This window comes from Sturnira hondurensis, unplaced genomic scaffold (assembly GCF_014824575.4).
Source record: "Sturnira hondurensis isolate 20B ecotype Veracruz unplaced genomic scaffold, ASM1482457v3 Scaffold0013931, whole genome shotgun sequence".
NCBI classification, from domain to species: domain Eukaryota; kingdom Metazoa; phylum Chordata; class Mammalia; order Chiroptera; family Phyllostomidae; genus Sturnira; species Sturnira hondurensis.
Genome location: NW_028086562.1, coordinates 674,976 through 698,570, shown reverse-complemented (window position 1 = coordinate 698,570; position 23,595 = coordinate 674,976). Strand labels below are relative to the sequence as shown.

General features: G+C 51.5%; 1 protein-coding gene across 2 annotated transcripts; it reads left to right on the top strand.

The window, feature by feature from the left end:
- The first annotated feature begins 202 nt into the window (after positions 1 to 202).
- PARK7 (Parkinsonism associated deglycase) lies at positions 203 to 16,909 on the top strand. Of its 2 annotated transcripts, none has more exons than XM_037062042.1 (7): positions 203 to 315; positions 1,324 to 1,436; positions 2,847 to 2,948; positions 5,169 to 5,228; positions 6,097 to 6,166; positions 10,770 to 10,856; positions 16,529 to 16,909. In XM_037062042.1, the coding sequence occupies exons 2-7, from the start codon at positions 1,347 to 1,349 to the stop codon at positions 16,687 to 16,689; spliced, it is 570 nt and encodes a 189-aa protein (XP_036917937.1). In that variant the 5' UTR covers positions 203 to 315; positions 1,324 to 1,346; the 3' UTR covers positions 16,690 to 16,909. The 2 variants fall into 2 exon arrangements, with proteins under 2 accessions (XP_036917937.1, XP_036917936.1); XM_037062041.1 differs by having other exon boundaries at positions 204 to 321.
- The last annotated feature ends 6,686 nt before the right edge of the window (positions 16,910 to 23,595 follow it).

Genomic DNA, 23,595 nt, shown 5'->3' with positions numbered 1-23,595 from the left:
AACAGGATCCACTCCCCATGGTTCTCCAAGGTGATCTAGGATGGACGGACGTGATGTAACGCGATGCGAGCAACGTGCGTCTGCGCAGTGAGTGAAAATAAGCCCGGCGGCGTGCGTCTGCGCGGTGCGGGGCTGAGGGCTCCAGTAGGGCGGCGTGCGTGCTTGCGTACACACGTGCGTCCCGCCGTGCGTGCGTGCGTGCGTGCGTGCGTCCCGCCGTGCGTGCCCGTTTAGGCTGGTTTTGGTTCTGTTGTGCGTGGGGCAGCAGTACAGGCGAACTGGCCGAGAAGCCGCTTCTGTAGGAGGAGAGGCGAGGTTCAGGTCTGGGCCTGGGGCGTGTGGCGCGTGCGCATGCCTTGGCGCTGCGGGTGGCGAGTGGGCACCGGGCCTCCGGCCGCCGGGGCGGGGCCTCGGCGTGAAGCTACCTCTCCCCACACACCGACCTCCTGACCGTGCTCCGCCGGGTCCGAGGACTGTGTGGCCGCCTAGTGGAAGCATGTAGGCTAGACTGCGGGCGCGGTAGCAACTTTAAAGCTTTCAAAATTGGTGCATAGCGTTCCACCAGTTTGGAGTTAGTTGACCCGGTGTTTATTGAAATCGCTTTGTATTAAAATGTTTTGCATGCGCAACAAACACTGCAGAAAAGTATCTGCTAAAATTTGTTTTACCCCTGGTGTAGCTGTCGTTTACAATGAGAAGTATCGTGTTGCTTTCAGTAAGGGGGGGTTTCCATCTTTATTCGTCATAATAAAAAACGTGTAATCAGTTGTTTAACACTGTGAACCCCCCACCCCGCTCCGAATTTTTGGTACTATTAGAACTAAAGAAAAAAATCCCCTCCCAAAACCTTAAAAGTTGATTGCTAAAGACTGTGTAATTAGGTTTTTGCCCATGAAATTAAATTTAGTCATTCCTCTACAAAATGGTACTTCAAAAAGGACTCCGCCTCCCTGCATTGTGTGAAACACAAGACCCACGTCCGGGTGTTTTAGAAAACTTCATCTGCAGTATATTGTTAGAAACTGGATTTTTAAAAACACATTAAGAGAAATTGATACAAACTGGGTTAGCAACCATAATGAAACCAAATGAAACCAAATGAAAGCAACCATGTGCTTTCATTTCAAAAATACAGCAATTGGAATTTTATGTGAAGCAATACTCACCTAAAATGCTATTTTCAGACTCGTTTGTGTTTGTCTAGCAGAACTTTCCCCCTGGGAGGCACTTAGTTATTCTGCTTTAATCTATGTCTAAACTTTAATAACTTGGCTGTTTCCAGGGTCACAGTGAAAGGTTTTTGAAAATCTTTTTTTTTTGAAGTCTTGACAAAATACTTCATAACAATGGCTTCCAAAAGAGCGCTGGTTATCCTGGCTAAAGGAGCCGAGGAGATGGAGACGGTCATCCCTGTGGACGTCATGAGGCGAGCTGGAGTGAGTCCCGCTGTGTTTCCTAGCTCTCCCGCTTTGCAAAACCTTTTTTGATTTTTAAAAGTCATTTTGGGCGGGGGGGGGGGGGGGGTAGAGGGAAGGAAAGAGGGCAAGGGAGGGGTTGGTGGTGATGGAGGGAGACTTGACTTGCTATGGTGAACGCACGGTACAATATACAGATGATGTGGGAGAATTGTAAAACCCATATGATCTTATTAAGCAGTGTCACCCTAATAAATTTAATTTTTAAAAAGTCATTTGGAATAAAATAATTTATGAGGTCTTTCGAACCTAACAGTTTGTATTTGCTCTCCACATTCAGTACTTGTTAACACTCTGCCCTATTTCCTTCAGAGTGTTTCTTGCAGAACACGTGCTCTTAGAGAAATAAAGCACTGCACAGCACTCTGTACATTTCCCCAGCCCCATTCCCCTTCCAACCCGGAGGGAAAGTAGTGTTAGACTAGTTCTCACTTTGAGTGTCTGTGCTAAATATCTCTATATGTGCTATATAACCATAGTGAACCCTTAAATAGCATTTACTGAGTGCTAGGTGTCATTCTGAGCACTTCTAGAAACCCGCTTCGGTCATACAACGACCCTCTGAGTTATCACCGTCCTTATTTCCCAGTCGAAGGAACTGCTGCAGGAGGCACCGGACCCAGTGCCCACACTGCACAGCGAGTTAGTGAAGGGCTCGTGCTCAGGCCCCAGCAGCCCGGCCCTGGGGTCCATGAAACCCGCATTCCTCCAGTTCTCAGCAGTGGCGATACATGTGGGTCCGGGTTGTCTGTTTACAATTGCTGCTTGGTGTTACAGTCTGTGAACATGCCACAGTCTGTCTTTGTAAATTCATTCTTCTGATACCTTGTTTCATGGCATTACAATACTCTTAACTCCTGTACAGGCTTCCTTGTGCAAATGTGCGGTGAAAGTTTCTCTAGGCTCGGTGTCAGAAAGTGAATTAGCTAGGCCACAGGATAGCCCCTGGCTGGTGTTACTAGATTTTGTTAAATGACTCCAAAGACCCAACATGTGGGCCCATCAGCCGTGGAGGAAAATCCCCATTTTCCTGGTTCCAGCTCTTGGTATTGTCAACTTTGTCGATTTTTGCAGGATGCAGTGGCATTTCGTTTTTTCATTGGCAGCAGTAACTCTGCGGGTGGATTATGAATAGAACGATCATAGAATTTATCTTCCAAACCAGAACACCTGTGGGGGAAAGGACACTACCCAGACACACTGAGACAGACCTAGTAATATTAAATACACGTTGCCAATTTATTAGCTTAAAGTCAGCGTGGTTTTGTTGCATTATTTCCTGCCAAGTTATTTTAACACACAGGGTAGCTGTGAAAATGTTAACTCTGCGTTTCAGTGTTCTTAAATATCACGATGATGTCTTTGTCTTAGATTAAGGTCACCGTTGCGGGTTTGGCTGGAAAAGAGCCCGTACAGTGCAGCCGAGATGTTGTCATTTGCCCTGATGCCAGTCTGGAAGATGCAAGAAAAGAGGTGTGTTCTCCAAATGTGGAATTACTGCTCCCTGTGGCTTCTTCACCAGTTTCTTGAGATATTCTTTGAGTGTATCTAAGGCTATTGTTAGTACAGTCTTATTTTAGGAAAGTTATTGTGCTTGACTGTCTTCCCCACACTAAGCCCTAGTAATGCAGGACTTTGCCTTTCTCCACTGCTGGAACCTGGCAGTTCCCTGACCTCTCGTGTACTCAGGAGTGGCTGGGAGGGTAGGCAGAAGGATGGGACACCTTCAGCCCTGCTCTGTGGTGCACACAGGCAGCCGTGCCTCCCATTGCAGCTTCAGTCCTTGATCGAAGACATCAGCCACCGCGCGCGCGCGTTCCAGTCGTTGCTGTTCTGTGTTTCAGAGCAGCGCTTTCCCTCTCCTTTGCAGCGGTGCAGAAGCAGCCTGGTTCTCGTGGAGCGGCTCCAGCTGCTCCGTGGTTGGATTAGGCAGGAGTAGGGGTTCCACTTAAATGGTGTCACTTTTTCAGTCTCAGTAGAATTTGGGTCCTTACTCTTGGGGGCAGCCAACACGTGTGGGAACCCAGTGGAGATGGAGTCTCTCTCCTCAGAATCGTGCCCACCCACGTGCACACAGGCACTTGTGCACGCCCTTTCACAGGGCACTGGCCTACCTGGCCAGTGTGGCAGGCGTGTGGGTTGTGCCCTCTAGAGAGGAGAAGGAGGCAGGGCCAGCTCATGACTGCCATCTGTGTCCCCTAAGGGACCTGCGAGAATGAGTCCCCATACTTAGCAGTCCTCAAATGCGTAGAAAAAAGTTTACTAGTTTCTAGTAAGTTCAGACATTGCGGTGGTAAATTGTGGAGCATTAGAATGTTATTTACATGCAAGTGTCAAAACTTTCTAGATAGCATGCTAAAACTAAGTAGAAGTAAATATTTTTTCTCTGTTCTTTTTCATCCTGTCGTGTTTTGGAACAGTTGTTACCTCTTGTGTCTTTTTATGGGTCAGTTCAGAATCTCAACTGAAATTCTGTACGTCACAAATTCTGTACGTCACATGTGTTCTTTTTTAGTATTCAGTTTCCTTTGGTTTTAAAACAACAGGATATTTGTAGTCTCTAAAAGTAATTCTAAATAGTAGATTTTGCTCTAAGTATACTAAATTTTCATTTCTAATTTGCTTAATGACTAAATCTCTTAAACTTTTTTAAATGTGAAGATATTGTTAAACCAGTTTTTGTTTTGTAATTTCAGCAAATTTGAAATCATTAGATTTCAGATGTTTGGTATTTAGGACACTAAAAGAGTACATCATATTTCTCTCGTGTTTTTTTTTTAGTTTTTTTTAAAGGTTTTATTTATTTATCTTTCGAGGGGAAGGGAAGGGAAGAGGGAGAGAAATATCAATGTATGGTTGCCTCTCATTTGTCTCCTGCCGGGAACCGGGAACTGGCCTGCAACCCAGGCATGTGCCCTGACTGGGAATCGAACTGCGATCCTGTAGTTCACAGGCCCATGCTCAATCCACTGAGCTACACCAGCCAGGGCTTGTTTCATTTTTCAGAAAGTTAAAAAATATTTTTCTTTGCCTTTTACTTAAAATTTGTTTTTTTTTATTATATTTCATGACTGTGTACATTCCTGTTGAAAAAGAACTCATACAGTGTAGATGTATATAAAGTCACAGTGTTAAATGTCTTGTTTCTCCCCCTGGCCCCCATCCACACCCCTTTAACATGTGGGGCGTCTCCCTCATCTGCACATGTCTGTGCACTACACACATGTATGGGAGTGTGTGGCATGCCCACACGTGTGCATACACACATGTGCAGTTGTCTTTCTCACAGGAGTGAGGTCGTGCCGCACCGCAGCCCCGCAGGGCACAGTGTCTCCCATGTCACTGCGCACAGATTTTCTGTATGCTGTGCTGTGGCCCATATTGAAAATATGGAAGTTTTTTTTTTAAGATTTTATTTAATTTTAGAAGGGAAGGGAGGGAGAAAGATTGGGAGAGAAACATCAACATGTGGTTGCCTCTCACACACTCCCCTACTAGGGACCTGGCCCACAGCCCAGGCATGTGTCCTAACTGGGAATTGAACTGGCGAACCTTTGGTTCGCGGGCAGGCACTCGTTCCCCTGAGCCACACCAGTCAGGACTAAAATATGAACGTTTTATTGACTGTCACTTTAATGCACATTATACATGAAGTGTTTTCACTCTCTTATTTTATTTCTTGAACTGTTACAGGGACCCTATGACGTAGTGGTTCTGCCAGGAGGTAATGTGGGTGCACAGAATTTATGTGAGGTAAGGACTGTATGCAAAGTGTCTTTCAGCATCTGCTTGTGTTCTGTTGATTTTGTTGGTATTAAAATATTTCAGGAAGGAGGTTGTGAATCTAATAGGAACAGGTGAAATGAATAATCCTAACTTAATTTTAAAAACCATTTCCAGTGATACATACCGTAGCAGTAAGCTGAATTGGGGACATTATTTATGAACACATTTAGGGGTTACAGTCCAAATGTCAGGCTACTTTGTTCCCCACTCAGCAGCAGGAGAGAAAGTGTGTTCTGTAAAGTGCTACGCAGGGGGAGAGAGAGCTCAGCTGTCTCCTCAGCACCTGGAGAGTCGGGGCTGGGACTCCTGGGGGCCGGGCTACTGGCCTGAGCGAAAACAGTATCAGAGAGGCCACAGGTCACAGGGTCACAGTGAGAGTGTAGGGGGAGGGAGGGCAGAGGAGGGAAGGTGGACGGCCTCGTGAAGTGGCTGGAGTCAGACAACCAGGGCTGTGCCACCCGTTCCTGACCCCGCCACCTGAAGAGCCCCAAACACCACGTCCCTCACTTCCAGTGCTTCCTCCTTACAGTACAGACCCTGGGAGGGGCGCGATCACCGTGCCCAGGGAAGGAATGAGAAGGTTTCTCATCTCAGCCTCAAATAGTTTTAAGAAAAGGATTCCTTTCCCTTACAATAAATGCCTTGATTGGGTTTAGGAATGCAGAAACATTGTGACTTTGATAATTTTTGTTTTAAGCATTTAGAACTATTCTTGAAAGGAGTTAGATTTAAGATCTTGTGATTTAAGCTGAAATCAGATTCTGCTAAAGTTGCTAGCAGATACTGACTCGTGGCTTGATGAGAACTTGACGTGCTCTCGGTCTTCTCTGAACAGTCTGCTGCCGTGAAGGAGATACTGAAGGAGCAGGAGAGCAGGAAGGGCCTCATAGCCGCCATCTGTGCAGGTACCGCGCCCATCGCCCAGGGTTCAGCGTGTTGTTGCTTTTCTCCGAAAACTACGCAAGGGGGATGATTGGCACTTACGAGACATTGTTCAAAATACTTCTTCCCCTTCGTGAAGCGTGAAGGGCATCTGGAACAGCATGTCCAGTTTGGGAGGCATGACACGGGTCATTTCAGAGATGAGTACAGTTGTTTTCTGCCTCTCCGTGCCTTTGGTCTGCATTCTGTGAAACTTAGTGTTTTCTGTGTTTGGTTGACCTTGGGGGAAATTGCAGCCCTCTGGAATTGAGTAAACAGCTTGTTGCAGCAAATCTCTGGGCCAGGAAGTGTTTCTGCCTGCAGTCAGCAGGAGTCATCAGACATAAACATACCCGCTCTGCCCTGTGCCTGCCCTGCGGCCTCGGGGCACTTCCTGCCTTACCCTGGGCGTTGAGTGCGAGACTCATATCTGTTCCTAATTTAGAATGAGGCCAGTGGTGCTTCATAGCTGTCCCACGTCTTTGAAATGGTCGTATTTTGCTTTCTGATACCATTTTTAAGTCCATTCTTGCTCTCATATCAGATGATCTTCTGCACCTTGTGTTTTTTCCATACTGTAATTTTGACCAGTGCCTCCCTTGTTATAGGTCTTTATTAAGTGTTTGTCTAAAGAGTGAAATAGCCCTGGCTGGTGTGGCTCGGTTGGTTAGAGTGTTGTCCTGCAACCCAAGGTTGTGGGTTCAGTTCCTAGTCAGGCCGTGGGCCTAGGTTGCAGGTTTGATCCTTGTTCAGGGCACGTATGGGAGGCAACCAGCTGATGTTTTTTTCCTGTCACCGATGTTTCTCTCTCTCTCACTTCCTCTCTTTCTGATCTCTCTCACTTCCTCTCTTTCTGAAAGCATGAAAAAATGTCCTCAGGTGAGGATGAAAAAGGAGAGAGTGGAACAAATGAAAAATGGATGGATTTAATAAAACGGCATAGCGATGTTTTGTTCGCTGCAGTAGACGTTAGAAGAAGTTAACAGCTAGGGATCCCGGGACTTTGCATCAGAGCCGTGGTTCCTGGCTTTCTTTCAGAGGGTTTGAGAGGGCAAAGCAGATTCTGTGAAAACATCGTTTGCCTTTTCCCTTGTTCTCGCAGGAGTAGCAACAGTGTGTTGGTGCTGCTCTTCAGCCGTGTGGGCTTTTCCTGCGTTGTGAACATTTCCCGGTTTTAATTTCTAACAGGGCAGTTATTGAGTGAGGTACATAACCTCCCTAAAAACTAAAGGGTTCTAAGATCTCGGGGTTTGAGAACCGCTACATTAGGGACTGGGACCAGCCATGGACATCCTGGGTTCGGCTCCGCACCAGCCTCTTGACCTGCCCTTGGGCACAGGGATTTCTCTCTGCAGGAGGACTGGGCAGTTGCTGCAGCCCAAGCAGCTGCATCCCTCTTTGGGGAGGAGGAAGTCGAAGGTCCTCTTACTTGTGTGAGGACTTGACCTGTTGCCCCCGCCCCTGGGTTGCTGGGGTGCCCTCACCAGAGGAGGAAAGGAAGGCTTGGGGCTGGGGCCGTTCTCATGACTCTGCTAAAAGTGGGAACCGCATGTCAGTTTGCTCTGTGGTGTCACCAGGATTGCAAGTCATCAGCCCCATCTGGGTCACTGTGCTGCGTTCAGGCGAGCNCAGCCTCTTGACCTGCCCTTGGGCACAGGGATTTCTCTCTGCAGGAGGACTGGGCAGTTGCTGCAGCCAAGCAGCTGCATCCCTCTTTGGGGAGGAGGAAGTCGAAGGTCCTCTTACTTGTGTGAGGACTTGACCTGTTGCCCCCGACCCCGGGTTGCTGGGGTGCCCTCGCCAGAGGAGGAAAGGAAGGCTTGGGGCTGGGGCCGTTCTCATGACTCTGCTAAAAGTGGGAACCGCATGTCAGTTTGCTCTGTGGTGTCACCAGGATTGCAAGTCATCAGCCCCATCTGGGTCACTGTGCTGCGTTCAGGCGAGCTTGCGTGCCTAGATCTTAGAATCGTTTAAATCGGCGTTAAAAAGTGGCAGCGCTCTGGCAGTGCATGTGTGCTGTCACGAATCCTGACTGCTCTCCTGGGTATTGCAGAGAAGAGGAGGAAGTATGATGAAACGGGTGATTCTTAAGTGTTGCAGTTATGGACGGGAAGGTGTTTATTGAACTGAAAGAATAGTAGCTTAGCCCCTGATACTAAGTGAGTGAGAGAGACAGAAACTGCAAGGGGGACTATCATGAAAATCAAAAACAAAATAAAATATCACTCTGGCTGGGGGAAAGGGATGGAAGCCTAGAAGTGAGCCAGCAGGGTGTTCTTTCTGCAAATCACCACATGGTGGCGCTGATGTCTTCCCCTCTTAGTTGTCCACCTTTCCCTCTGCCCTTGCTCAGAGCTGAGTCCCTGCAGAATTTGAGGTAATGGTAGTGGTTAAATACCTCTTCTCTCATTTTTCCAAGTAGAATTTTTAAGCCTCACACAGAAGCAATGAAGAGCTTACCCCATGAGTAAGGCGTGAGTAAAGCCCCGTGTTCAGCTGTAACGTAAATGTATTGGCACGGTACTGCAGGCAGCAGTTTTATCACCTGAAAGGAGCAGCTTAAAAATCCCCGAGTCACTGTGTGATCAGTCTGCTCACAGTACAGTCGTCTCTTGAGGTTTGCTTTAAAATATAACGTAGGTAATTATTTCTTGTTTCTTAAAGTCTTACAAAATTATAATAAAGGGTAATTCATGGATTCATTCAAATAAGAATTGAGTGATTATGCAGTTTTACAGAGTTTTAAAAGTTGCTGTCCTACATGGCTGTCTCGTATTGAGGACGAGAGTAAGGCGGAGAGAGACATCAGATACCGGAGGCTGTTGGTTTACGAGTGATGTCAGGACCTGGTCCGAGACTGACCCCTGGTGCCGGCAGGAGGCTCGTGTGATTGCACACTGTTGGACCTGCCTGTGCAGCAGCTACGGTCTGGGCAGCCTGCTGGTTTGTTATGTAACTGCTTTTCCCTTGGAACCGTGTTGCAGAATGAAAGGTCAGCGAGAGCCTGCGCTCAGGTTGGCTGAGGCCCGAGTGCGCAGACCGCCCTGGTGTTCCAGCCACAGTGCCCGAATTTCGGGGTCAAGAGACAGTTCTAACGCGTGTTTTTCTGGGTGTGACATGAGGGCTTAGAAAAGTTCGTGTGTGTGGCTTAGAGAAAAAAGGCAGAATACTCAGTTTTAAAGCCCTGGTCAGGTAGCTCAGCTGGTTGGAACATTGTCCCAATATGCCAGGTTGCAGGTTCAATCCCTGGTCAGGGCACGCACAAGAATCAGTCAGTGAGTACGTCAGTGAGTGGACCAACAACAAAAACAAAAGGTTTTAAGATAATGTAACAAAGGTCTAAAAACCGTTCTGGTCTGTTCTTACTGGTGGGCCATTGCACCCGAAAAATGTTGTGGTTGTCAGTGAAGTTGACCATTTCAGTGAGTACATTTTGATAAATCTTGTTAGCAACTGCATATTTTTCACATTTTTATTTTAAGAGGGAAGGCATAGAGGACTACACACTGACGTTTGTTCATGGTTCTTAATTAGTTTTAATAAAGAAATAGTAATGTCTTCATATCTCAGACTTGCAGACATTCCACAGGCATCTCCTTCAGGGCTAGCCAGTATTCTCTTCATTTTAATAATTTTACCACCACCCTTGGTTGGTGTGGCCCAGTGGATCGAGTGCTGGCCTGCATCGCCAGTTCAATTCCTAGTCAGGGCACATGTCTGGGTTGCGGGCTAGGTTGCCAATAGGGTCCCTTGACAGGCAACCACACACTTCCTCTCCTCTTCCCTTCCCCTCTCTCTAAAAATAAATACATAAAATCATTTGAAAAATAAAATAATACAAAATTTATTTTACCACCTGGTATGTTTGGATGGATGGGTGCTAGTATTTTCAAGTAAAAAGAAATAAAATTGGTCTGTAAAATAGCAGTCAAGTCCAGAAGTTCAGAGAGTTCCAGTTGCCTTTAACGTGTAACTAAATTTTCATCTGCTGAGAGCGAGGCAGGACACTGAGCTGCGGCGGCGTCCCAGTTCCGTGTCCCATGCACTGCCCGTCCCCAAGGCGGGGCGGCAGCCCGTCTGTCTGTGTGCTCCTTGCGAGCACGGTGAGTCTTTCCGATTACTCTTCTTGAAGTATTTTGAATTTGTGCACCTTCTCCAGAAGTGCTCAGTGGACGGTTTATTATAAATATACTCATGCCCTGACTGGTGTGGCTCAGTGGATTGAGGGCCGGCCTTTGAACTGAAAGGTCACTTGTTCGATTCCAGTCAGGGCACGTGTCTGTGTTGTGGTCCAGGTCCCCTGTTGGGGGCGTGTGAGAGGCAGCCGGTCAGTGTTTCTCTGGCACATCACATTGATGTTTTTCCCCCCTTTCTCCCTCTTTTCCCCTTTCTAAAAATAAATAAAATCTTTAAAAATAAATACATAAATATATTTTATCTCTTATACTAAGAAGTATATAATTTCAGAATTGTAAGTATATTTTAGGTAAGAGCCTCTTGGTTTTGAAGACTACTATTGCTTTTGTAATTTTCAAAACATGGGTTTTTCTGTCTACACTTAAATCTTTTTATTCATCTTCTTTTTAGGTCCTACGGCTTTGTTGGCTCATGAAATAGGTTTTGGAAGCAAAGTCACAACACACCCACTTGCTAAAGACAAAATGATGACTGGAGGTAAGTGTGTGCTTGCGTTGGACGTAGAACAGAGCTTCTCAAAGAGCTGAGCCTTCTCGGGCTGCCCAGTGGCCTCTCCGAGGCCCCCTCTCCGCGAGTGTGCCACCGGGGAGAGGCCCGGCGGCGGGCCAGAGCGGCCTGCGTGCCGTGCCTGGTGGGGGCGGCGCCCGGCGGCCGCAGGTGGGGGTGATGACGACGTGCCAGTGTAACTAGTAGTTTTACCCGGTACTTTGCCAGCAGCCTGAGGGTAAATTTTAAACCTCAACAGCAGTTTCAGAAAGTGCCCTTTTGCCTGTAGTCCAAAGTAAAATGAACATTGCCCTCTTCCTCAGAGAATGCCTGGTGGGAGGCCCGTGTCCTTTAGTGACACGTTTCTTTTGTAAAATACCAGCTAGATATTTAACTTTGATCAGTTTATGTTTATAAAAAGAATTTCTTTGCATGGTAAGAAACGAAAACAGGCTAGAAGGGGGTAAAGTAAATGCATGTTCCTCTTCTAACCTCCCCACCCCCTTTCTCCTTTCCAGAGGTAACTTCTGTTCAGTTTCTTGTGTAGCTCTAGAATTTTCTCTGCACATACGCATTATTCTTTGTAGTGTAATATTTTTATTCAAGTGAGAGCTACTAAGTATGTTTCTCTGCAGCTTGCTTTTTCACCTTGACACTGTCTTACATTTTTGTTTGTTATCTGTCAACTGTTTGTTTCACTTCCTTGTGTGGCTTGTGATGTGGAGGCTGTAAAAGCAGCAGGACCCTGTGCCTGCCCTGCAGGGGTTAACTGCTCACGGAGACACAGACGGCAAGTTTCAAAATACTGGGTAGTGTCTAATTAACAGCAGAACAAGGTGGCCAGGCACCGGCACGTCCGACTACCTAATGATGGATGTTTCCTCGGTGACAGCTACTGCTTCTCAGCATGACATTCCGAGCACCAACCAGGTGCCTTTTGTCAGACAGGTGGTGTCTTCCTGTCATCTGCCCCTTGAGTGGGTGTCACAGAGAGGCAGAGACCCTGGAACTTGCAAAGAGAAAGAAAAATCACACCTGTGCAAAATAATTGCAAGAGAATCAGAAATTCCTTGTTAAAAGCCAAATGTGGTTCAGCCGGTGTGCAGCTAGTGAGGAAACTGAGTTAAAATACCACCCGGCCAAACGTCACTGGGGAAACGAGACCAGATGTCGGTAGTGCTGGGGGCTGACTTGGAGGTCCCTGCGGCTGGTGTGTCTCCTTGCACTCAGCCTGCTCTGGGCCGCTCTGAATTGGAACAGAGGACGGCGACTAACGCGTGTTACCTTCTCACTGCAAAACGATGGCGTTTTTCGTTATATTGCTGTGTTTTTCAATGAATAGATTGTCCTTTTTAGAGCAGTTTTAGGTTCACAGCAAAACTAAGCAGACAGCACAGTGGTCCCATATATTGTGCCCCCCCCCCGCCCCCCGTCCACAGCCTCCCTCCACTCCCTTTCCTTTCCTGTGCCAGGCGGGGCATCTGTCACAGTCGGGGAACCGGCATCGCCCTGTCGTCATCTCCCAAAGCCCACAGTTCACATTGGGGGTCACTCTCGGGGCGGCACATTCTGCACATTCTTAAATTCGCTCCAGGTGGTGTTTCCTTGAAAACTATAATTTTGTTGTAGTTGCTAGAAGGATACTGAATTGTCAGAAGTATCTGCGTGAAAACTGATTTTTGAAAAATTTTACATACATACATTTATTTATTTATTTATGTCATTGCCACTTACTCCTCTTGTACTTCCCTTCCGAAAACTGATTTCTAAAAATATCTTTTACTTCTGGGCATTTTTTAATGTAGGCATTTCATTGGCTTTGGCCAGTGGGGGAGGTGTCGGAGGGCCGGGAGGAGCCGAATCTGGCTTCCCGAGGTGGTTGGGACACCGCAGAGCAAAGACGTGAGTAGAGCACACTCCTCGTGACCTGAAGGTGTAGTTGCTGCTTCTGTTTTCTTGTAACGCCCGAGGAGCACCGAGGTTGATCGGGAGTGGAGACGCACATGAGGCTGTACACTCTCTAGGGCGTTTGCAGGTATCATCCGTGGAGCCCCCCGGGCCCCGGCCCCATCTCCCATCCTCCATCCTGTTGGCCTCCCCAGTGAGGAAATGGGCTTGGAGAGGCCGGGCCGCCTGCCCGGAGTCGGGCCGGAGCTCAGGCCCAGCGGCCTCCCCGTGAGGTTCCCGCACGCAGCCACGCTACCTGGCATGGAATGGGGTCAGGAAGCCTGTTAGGAGAAGAAACGTGTGAAGTTTCTGCTCCTTCAGACATTCTGAGACATGGAGCCAGGATTACTTCCTGGGTGTCTTCCCGCTGGGCATCACCGTGAATTCGCAGATCAGTATGAAACTTTTATTCAAGTAAGCAGTCCCATCGGAGGGGCAAAGTCTTTCCATATCTCGCTTTTTAAATAAGTCTTGACTTTAATTTGGTTTCAGTTCCCCCTGGCCCGTTGCTTTAGTGAGCTGCCGACGGCCTGGTGCCTGCCACAAGGAGTGGGCTCTCTGGAGCAAGGTGACTGCTGGCCGGGCTCCCAGGCCTCCCCGAACCTCAGTCTCCTCCTCTGTTGTCTGCGGTTGACAGTAGCACCTCAGCTGTTGGTGGCTCAGCGAGGTAGCATCTCCAACTCAGAACACTGCCCGGCCACTGTCTGGGCAGACTCTACTGCCACCGCTCTGTCCTGGTGGCCGGTTTGGTCGGGTTCCCACACAGTCCTGTGTGGTTGGTGTCATCCCCATGTTACAGAAGAGAAAACGAGGCTCAGAGAGGTCAGGTTACTAAATGGCAGGCATGGGATTTGATCCCAGTTCCCCTTGAAAGGCCAAATAGTCAATGTTTCAGGCTTTCAGCAACCAAAGGAGCCAGACCACGTGCCCAGGAGCTGTGTTAGTGGTTGACCCTAGGCCCCTGGCCTCCCCAGGTGCTTTATTTCTGAAGAGACTCCTGACTTCGGGGTATTTGCTCAGAGTTAAGGGAAATGAGTGCTCTTCGCCAGGATAGTTGTGAGGTGTGACTGCCAAGCACCAAATCAGCAGCTGCTGCTTGCACTGTTTTTCTCCCGATTGCCACCAGGTGGCGGTAGTGGACAAGAGTGACCATTGACTCAGGTTGTAATTTTGAAAAGTGCTGTGGAGCAGCTTTGAACATCTTTAACTACTTCAGGCGGTATTTGTAATATTTTACCTGCAGCCCGATTGTTCAGTGAGTCCCTTCTATAGAATCACGCCTCACACTGCCCCAGTGCAGGCAGCTCACCCCACAGCTCTGGAGGACCCAGCTCAGTCTGTGTTCTAGCTTAGCATTTGAACGACCTTGGCCTGCTTTGACCATGAGCAAGGGGGCTTAGACTGTGAAGACCTTTCCGCTCAGGCCAGGGGTCCTCTTCAGCTCCCCAGTAGTGTACCTAGGAGATCCTTGATGTTCTGTGTTGTGTTACTTCAGCAGGTAACTTGGTTTTTAACGAGGAAAGGAAGGCAAGGTCCTGGAGGTGGTCACGCCGGTCCCCTCTGAAAGGGTGGACCCCACTGTAACGTGACGGCTCTAAAGCCTCTGCTTCACTCGGGTGGCGTTTCTGCGTGTGTGTGCGTTGAACAGGCCCCTCGGGAGCCCTCCTTAGGCCCTGGAAGCGGCCCCTCCGGTGGTGGGGAGAGATGGGCCATGGTCTGCACTGCTTTCAGGGTGGGGCTGCCTTCCTGCTTACTCCAGCTGCAGTGACAGGGCGTGGTGGGGTTCCTTAGAGGACCCTCCTCAGCACCAACCCCTCCCCTGAACCTGTCTGCCTTTCGTGTTCCACGTCACTGCGTGGCACCGCCCCTTCACTAAGTTCTGGGTGTCTTCTCTCTAAGCTACATCTCAAACTGTCCCTTCCTCTTTTTTGCCACTGTCCCACCTGGATGGCAGGTTCTTTTCTGCTCCCTTCTGGTTCCTTCCAGTTTGGTCTCTGAGGTCAGGCCAGACCCAGAGGGCCTGCACCCCGTGACACAGAGCTTGGAGTCATCTTTCGGTGCTGGAGAAAGTTGGCAAATGTTCTCAAGGGGGAGGGAACCGGAGGGGCTTTGCATTTCGGAAAGGTCACCGTTCTGGTTTTGCTGAGCATGGAGTGGGGGGAAGGGAAGCAGAAGGGGACTGTGATACACAGAGCCTGTGGTAAGGTTGTGTCTCTAGGTACCTGGGGGCCATCGGTACTGTAGGCCCAGCCTTCTAAAGGGTGGCCAGTGATCAGGGAGCCTGATGGTCAGCTCATAGCTGGGTCGGGGTGGGGGCCTTGATCCAAGGGACCTGGTTAGGGAGGGGGTCACGGACGTCCTCTCAGTGTCAACGCTAAGAGTGAGGGAGGAGGTGGTGAGAGGAGCATTCTGGGCCGGGGAGCAGCCAGGGCAGTGCTCCCTGGGGCAGGAAAGTTGGGGCGTGCCCGTAACGCGGTGGGGTGCTCTCCGCAGGAGGCCAGTCTGTGCACAGTGGGGTCTGATGACTGCAGGGAGCCTGGGAGTCCATGTGCAGGAACCCCACCTTTGTGGTCCGAGTCTCACCTGCGTGGAGGAGAGTCGGGTTCCCCTCTGCAGAACGCCTTCGGTGAGGGCTGCAGCGGGAACACAGGCCCTGAGAAAGGAAGGGGTGTCCCTCGGGTCTCTCCCACCCCACGTGTCCCGCTGCCGTGGCTGGTATGTGGGACACAGCGAGAGTGCACGACACAGGTGGTTGGCCCTGTCTGCAAGCTCCACCCGCAGCCCCTCCCCCTCGAGCATTTTGTAGAGAAGAAGCAACTGACCCTCTGCCTGGCTGAGTCCTGGCCCAGAGCCCTGTGGTAAAAGGCCGATGAACAAAAGAAGAAGTAAAAGAAGTGTATTAACACGTCTAACTCATGTATACATGGGAGCTACCCGGGGGAAAATGGGTAACTTCCTGATGTGGCTTTGAGTTTGGATTCAGATACCATTATAAGTGACAGGGGACGGGGGGAGAAGCCTCTCGGGGAGGAAGCGGTTTTCAGGGAGACGGACGGGCCTTTAGGAGAGGTGAGGCGGGGAATGATAGTCAGCGGCAGCGTTGGTCTGGGTGTGGGTCGGCTCTGGCCTCCTCTCCGGTGATGAGAGTCCACCTGCCCCTGGTCATGAAGCTCCTGGGAGGGACTAATGGCCCCCGAGCCGCTCTCACAGGACCTGTGTCCGTGCAGGTGAGGGGCTTTGGAGAAAGCCTCCCTCCACACTGGCTGTTTTTCGGATGACATGTCCCTGCGGCCCACTTAGGGGTGGTGTGTCCTGAGCTCATACAGTCACGTCTTGGGGGCCACGTTCTGCTACCCCTCCGGTTACAGAATTGAGCATGGGCTGCACAGCGGGAATGGGGCAGTTCACGTTTGCTTTCCCGCACACTGAGCAGGCCCTGTGTAGCTGCAGGCGCCTGTATTCGTTCGTCTCGTTCACCAGCTGCTCCAGCCCCTGCCCTCCGGGGACAGCTTCTTCCATATCTCCCTGCTGTGCTTCGGAGGCTGGGAGCGCCTGCCTGGCTTTGAACCGCTGGCTGGAGTGTCGGGTGTTCCTTTCAGTGTGTTCCTATAAGACCAGTGATAGGCTGCAACGAGGGAATTGAGTTGCTGCGTGATCCTCGCGCTTGTCCAGCAGAGCCCAGCAGGAAGTAACCCTTTCTTGTCTTTACACCCAAGGTCATTACAGCTACTCAGAGAGTCGCGTGGAGAAGGACGGCTTGATCCTCACGAGCCGGGGGCCGGGGACCAGCTTCGAGTTCGCTCTTGCTATTGTCGAGGCGCTGAGCGGCAAGGAGGTGGCTCAGCAGGTGAAGGCTCCGCTCGTGCTTAAAGATTAGAGCAGCAGCATCAGATCACGGGTTAGAAACAGGCCGCGCATCCTCCACGTCCGTCATGTGCACGTAGACAAAGGCGGGCGGTTTCTGGGCACGGAAGCTGCGGCGCCACTCTGGTGAAGGGTGGTCGTGAGGGACCCTCCACAGGTTCCTTGCCCACAGCTGTGTCCCCACATTTCTTAGCCTCGATTGCAGAATAAACAGGACATTTAGCAAACTACCAGATGTCCCTTTTTGTCTCCCATTTCTTTTGTGGGACCAAATTCATTACCGGCTTCACCCTTCACTGTTGACGCAGCTGCTGAAACGAAGGCACAGTGGCCACGTGTGGTGTGGCGTTCTTCAGTGAGAAACGTGTGTCAGGTCCCCCAGCACAGAGCTCCCAGACCCTCGGGGCTTCCTCAGAGTGATCCCTGTGCCTTATTAGGTTCACAAAGCTGCTTTTGGACCCCACCCAAGGGTGGGGGCTGCTGGCCTGTGGGACGGCTCATTGTTAGAGGATTGGAACTTTCAGGGGCACCCCTGGGTTTTCCGGGGGGGGAAGTGGGGCCGGAGGTTGAATCAGTTGACAATGGCCAGTGACGTAGTTGTGACTATGTAATGAAGCTGCCACAAACCCCAGAAAGGACAGGTCATCGGTCCCTTTCTCGGAGAGCTTCCACGGTGGGAAAGCAAAACGTTCCGTGAGTCACCAAGCTCGGCCCCGAGCTCTACAGGTACAGAAGCGTCTTCTTTGAGACCTCCCCAAGTGCGTGTCTTCATCTGGCTGCTGATCTGCGCCCTTCAGTGTCCCTCGTAAGAAGTCGGCGATCTAGTGAGTGAGCGGGTTTTCTTGAGTTCCCTGAGTTGCCCCAGCAAATCAGTGGGACGGAGGAGGGGAGTTTGGGCCCTCCCCCTGTAGCTGGTGGGTCAGAAGCACGGGGCAGCCCAGTGGAGGGCGGCCCTGTGGGCCTGAGCCCTTTCCCTCTGGAATCCAGTTGCTTCTCCGGGTGGTGTCACAGCGGAGCTGGGTTCTCAGACACCCCGCTGTGGTCCGAGTGTTACTTGGTGTGGGGAAGCCCCCACACGTGCACGTCGAGGTAAGGGGCTGTAGTGGTCATCAGTGTGGACCAGCTGCCCTCTGGCTGTCACAGGTGGTAGGCGGAGCTGGGAGCTCTGAGTCCAGGGTGAGCTCTGCTTTTCCTTCTCTGGGAACAACTCCTAGCTGTTCACACACAGGAGCCACCCAGCTCCCATGGCAGTGACTGGCGCACACCCCGGGCTGGGCAGGTGGCCCAGGCCCCACCAGGCAGAGCCTTGTCGACCCCTGCCCGAGCGGCCCAGCTGAGAGCAGTCAGCCAGTGCAACTTGATGCTGGGCCTCCGCCTGGACCGCCGTGTGCTCTCCCTGTGCTGGGTGGGCGAGGGGGCCGGCGGTGAGTCTGGAGCCACTGGCATTGGAGCATGGCATCAGCCTGGGGTGCGGTGGTGGCTTGGTACTGGGGCCGGACCCAGCTGTGCCCGAGCACAGATGACAAGCGCCCCTGCGGACAGGAGCCCCAGTTCCCCGGCTTTCTCGATTGTTTCCTCACTCACCAGGGGCAGATACCGTGGCAAAGGCGGGAGGCAGCGGTCAGGCCTCTGAAAGCAGCGAAGCTACGAAGGCCGATCGAGCACTCAGAGGGGCCCTCTGCTCCACAGCCTGCCTCCTTCCTTTTCCCTCCTCTGACAGGACAGATGTCAACACACTTTCCGAAAAGGCCGGGTGGCAGATACCATAGGCGTGCGGGCCACAAAGTCGGGGTCACAGCTGCTGCCTCTTCCTGACCTTGGAGCAGTCGTGGACACTGTAGGCGATCTACAAAGCTGCTTGGGGCAGGGGGGAGCCGGCCATGGGGGTGGCCTGTGGGCTCCGGTCGGCCGAGCCTGGACTGGAAGGCCAGGTGGGCAGTAACTGTTGGAATAAGGACACAGCAGTAGCCCGCAGGGATGAGCACTGCAAAGGTCTGAGCAGGCCTCAGGCCACACCATCCCTGGGGGGGGCGGGGTGGTAGGGTAGGTCCCCGGGGAACGCCGGAGCTGAGGCCTGAAGTAGGGATGGGGGCTGGGTTTCATTACCTCTCGGCTCTCTGTTCCATTCTACTGTGTACCGAGCATGTCCCATGTCCCCGGGGCTGGGTATAAGCTGCTGGGAGACAGAGTGTCCTCATGGGCCTTGTAGGAGAGGGAGAGAAGAAAGCACGAGTTGAAGAACAGCTACATCCTGTGAGGGGAAGCGGGCCACAGGGTGGTTAGGGAAGGCCTCCGGGTGTTTGAGGGCACCGCAGACAGGAGAGCCTGTGAGCGAAAGGCCCCAGGGCAGGAGTGCTTGGGCTTCGAGGGAACAGCCCCTTGGGCTGGGGACCTGCAGTTTTGGAGGGGGAGCTGGAGACCAGACCGGAACTGACTCAGATGGGAACCCCCTCGATGCAGGAGGACCCTTATCCTGTTGGGCTCCAAGGCTCCCTCTGTACAGAAGGAGGCCCAAGGTGGGAGGCTTTGGTGGGTGCGGATGGGCACCCACCTGTAGGTGAGAGGAATATACGGCCCGAGGCTCCAACTCGGACACCGGGGCACATGGAGAGTCCACGTCCTGAGCCGTGTGGGGGGCAAGCGGGGCAGATTTAGAGTTTGGGTCAAGGAATCTGAGATGTCTCTAAAATACAGCTTTCATAAAGGAGAAGCCTGGAGACCTGTTACCATGGAGACCACGGAGTTCTAAGGGAAGGTGTGGCTCAGTGGTGAGCGCTGGGAGCTGCCCCGAGGCACAGGCAGTTCCCCTGCAGCCTGTGCCCCTGAATGAGCTCCCTGGAGTTCCAGAGAGACCTCCCAGAAGGGACCTGCTGAAGATTACCCCTGATGGTTGGGCAAGACAGTGCATTTCTCAGAGACCCCCCCAGCCTCCTGTGGTGTGGGGGGGTTCGGCGTGGCCCGCCTGGGCCCTTTCTGACCAAGTCCAGGATTACTGGCTTCAGGCAAACCGATGACATTTCAAAGTCTCTCCCTTCCTCTTCGCTTGTCTCTGAGCTAAACACACCTGCCCCCTTCCATCTAGGAAGTTAAGGGGCTGAGGGTGGGGCGGGGCTGTGGGGAGAAGGAGGACTTGGAGACCAAAGTGGGAGGGGCTGCTGACACAGAAGCAACCTGGAGTTGGAGTCTGGGCCTGCGGCCCACTCTGCTGCCCTGAGCCGCCGCCTCAGCCTGGGTGGCCGAAATCAAGGGCCTTCAGGCATCCTTTCTTTTCTTTTTTAAAAAGACTTTATTTTTGGGAAGGGAAGGAGAAAGAGCGGGAGAGAAGCATCAGTTGCCTCTCACACCCCAAGCTGGGACCTGGCCTGCACGCAGGGGACCTGTGACGTGTGCGCTGACCAGGAATCCAACAGGTGAACTTTCAGTTTCTTGGACCACGTCCAATCCCCCCGAGCCACACTGGTCAGGGTGGGCATCGTTTCTTTCACTTGAGGACGGCTCTGGGGGCTCCAGCGTTTCCTTTGCCCATGGCCGCTTGGAGAGTTAGGGGGAGGTCCGTTCCAGGAAGCAAGGACATGAAAAAGGCTGGAGACTGCTGCATGGGGACTCTGGTTCCCTGAGGAAGGGAGAAACCTTTTCCTGCAGAATCATCTCACAGTTTGCTGGGGTTTGTTGCCCTCTTTGGAAAATTCCCTGCTTCTGCCCTAATTAAGGGACCTGGGTGCCCTCGCAGTAACAGTGGGGCAGGGCCACTCTCCCTTACTGGCCTCTTTTTAGCGACGTGGGGGATCAGAGCCAGTGAGGTGGCAGGAAGGGGCCACAGGAAGTCCTGTTGCTTCTGGGCAGGACACACCCTGCTCACAGCCAACCCTTCTCACACCCAGCTCCACCCTCAAGGCCCCCCTGGGCCAGGCTTTCATGGGACCACCTCCTGACAAAGAATTGACTGTTACTGCCACTGTCACCATTGTTAAAAAACGTCCAGTCCTGTAGAGAATTTTTGGAGATTTTTTCAAAAAAAATCAAAAATTTTTTGAATTTTTGAGCCAAACAGATCACATGGGCTGGCAAGTAGGCCCCCGGATGCTCCTGAGAAGAACAGTTTCAGCTTCTTTATGCCTTTGAAACGAAGCAGGGAAAATGAGAACGTTTGCATGGAAGTGGGAGAAAGCGTGCAGGGATTGGATTCCAGGGTCCTTGACAAGACCCTCTGCGCTCCCGAGGTGGTTATTTCGAAGGTGTGTTAACCTGGGTGTACAGAAACCACGGACCGGGCTGGCTCCACCAAAGATCAGCCTTTTACTAAAAAGTCGCAGGCATGGGGCATGACTACTCACTGTGACCTTCCCAGTCGGGAGTTTACGATCAGATCTCCCTGTGAGGCTACCTTCCTTCCGGAAACCCCTTTTCCCACTGCATCTCCATCACCACTATCGTCTCATCCTCATCACCCTCATCTTCATTTCCTGCGGCCGGCAGGGGCTGCTTCGGGTTCCCAGCCAAGTCCTGGGCCAGCCAGTGCGCCCGCTGCCCTCACGCTGCGCCTCTCCACTCAGCGGCTGTTTTGCTTTTTCATTTTCGCGTGCGATCACATCCTGCTCTTGGAGATTTTTGCTTGGCTTACAAATAATGTTAGAATGAAAAGTTCATTGTCTTAAAAAATCAGGAACGAAAAAAGTCGTGGGTCACAGGAGCCACCCGCAGACACAGACACTGGGAGGGCTCTGCCTCTTGGGAAAGCCACCGGGGTCAGGGCCTCAGCACAGTCCACGTGTCTGCTCCAGTGGTTTTTCAAAAGCCAAGCAGAGTTGACTGTGCTGTGAAGAGTGTGCTTGGCTCGGGTTTCTTTTTTTCAAAGGGAGAGTAATATTTCACCAAGTTTACCAACGGGAAAGTCGGGCTTTGTTTTTAAACCCGGATGGAATGCAGTGTATCAGTCCTGCATTGCTGTGCTGTCCCCGTCCCCAGGGCTTGTGCTTACAGCCTCCGTCCAGGTCTCAGTGTGAAGCCTTGTCCTTGTCCGTCTGGCCTTGTGCCTCCAGGCCCCACCAAGGTGTGGTGGGTGGTCGTTTCAAACAGAAAGCAGAGTTCTCTCCGTTCAGTGCTGACTGACCAGCCCTGGAGACGTAGGGTGGTGCGGTGGCAGCCTTGTCATGGGTAACTCGCCAGGTGAGAGGCAGGTGAAAAGATGACGGGGGACTGGCAGTGAAGCCTTCAACCCCAAGCGGTCCGTCTGCTTCTCCGTGAGCAGGGCATCAACGCAAGAATAACTGCAAGCTCACCAGCAGGATGAGCCCACTCTGTCTTTCAAACTCGGTGTGTTTCTCCATCCTCACTCCAAGAGTCCGCTTGCCACTCAGTGTGCTTCCGGCCGACGGAGTCAGTGCTGTACCGTGGATTGTACTCGTACTGTGTCATTGGTCCAAGGGATCCCGAGCTCCGTGCACCTGCGTCTTTTTTTTCAATGCCCCTCATCCCTGAGAGAGAGATCTCTCAGCTGCCTCTTGCAGCTCCCAACTGGGGACCTATCCTGCAACCCAGGCATGTGCCCTGACTGGGAATTGAACCAGTGACCTTCTAGTTCACAAGCCAGTGCTGAATCCACTGAGCCACACCAGCCAAGGTTAATGCCACCTGTGTGCGTCTTACAACACTTTCTCCAATTCAGTTATACAGTGGATCCAGCATGACCTGCTCCCCGGCAAACACTCACCTGGTGCACGAACGCGTAAAGCCACCCCTGCCTGTCCCCTCTCGTGCCTGCACCCTCTGCCCGCTTGGGGGTCTCCTCTCTTCCAGTCTGTTCTGGTGAACTTCCAAACGTGCGACCGCACACACCCACACCCTCACACGTTGTACATGCTCACAGGTAGGCATGCTATCATTTTAAATGGTATTTTTAAATGGATAAGTAGGATCCTGTTGTGTACATTGTCTTGCAAATTGAATGTTTAGACACCTGATATGTCTCAGAGACCTAAGCCCTGTGCGGTCGGCCTTGTTTATGTAACAGTTGAACAGATTTGCACAGCACCGCTGGGCTGCGGAATTTTTAACCATTCCTCTGCTCATGCATTTCCCCCTAGTTTTATTTATCGTGGTAAAATAAGCAACATCAAATTTACCATCTTCTAATTTTTTTAAAGATTTTATTTATTTATCTTTAGAGGGGAAGGGAAGGAGAGAGAGAGAGAAATATCAGTCGTATGGTTGCCTCTTGTGCATCCCCTGCTGGGAACTGGCCTGCAACCCAGGTATGTGCCCTGACTGGGAATCGAACCGCGATCGTGTGGTTTGCAGGCCTGTGCTCAATTCACTGAGCTACACCAGCCAGGGCCCATCTTCTAATTTTTAAGTGTACAGTTCGAGGACCTGTTGTGCCACCGCTGCCACCGTCCGTCCCCAGGACTTCTATTGTGCAAAACTGAGGCTCTGTCCCCCTGCACACTCGCCTCCTGGCCCCTGCCCCCCGGTGCCACCATCTGCCTTCTGTCTCTATGAGTCACACCCCTCTGGGGACCTCAGAGGAATGGGCTCATATACAGCCTTTGTGTTTTTGCGACCGACTTACTCAGCATGATGTCCTTTAGGTCCACCCACGCTGCAGCCTGTGTTAGAACTTCCTTCCTTTTTGAGGCTGAGTGACGCTCCCCATGTGGATGGACCACAGCTTGTTTATCCACTGCTTTGCTGACGGACACTCAGGTTGCTTCCACATTTGGCTGTTGTGAATAATGCTCATAGGAGCACGGGGCGTGCAGGTTTCTCTGAGAGCTTTCAGTTCTCTGGGGTATGGACCCTGAAGGGTAGCCACTTCTGGTGACCATTGCTGGGTCCCGTGGTAACTGGATGTTTAGGTTTTTGAGGGCCATCCGTTCCCTTTTCCACTGCAGCTGGGCCACATCACACCCCACCAACAGCG

Coding starts and splice junctions, on each gene's coding strand:
- PARK7 (XM_037062042.1), top strand. CDS start 1,347: ATGGCTTCCAAAAGAGCGCTGGTTATCCTGGCTAAAGGAGCCGAGGAG. Junction 5,229..6,096: donor GTGCACAGAATTTATGTGAG/GTAAGGACTGTA, acceptor TTCTCTGAACAG/TCTGCTGCCGTGAAGGAGAT. Junction 6,167..10,769: donor CATAGCCGCCATCTGTGCAG/GTACCGCGCCCA, acceptor TCTTCTTTTTAG/GTCCTACGGCTTTGTTGGCT.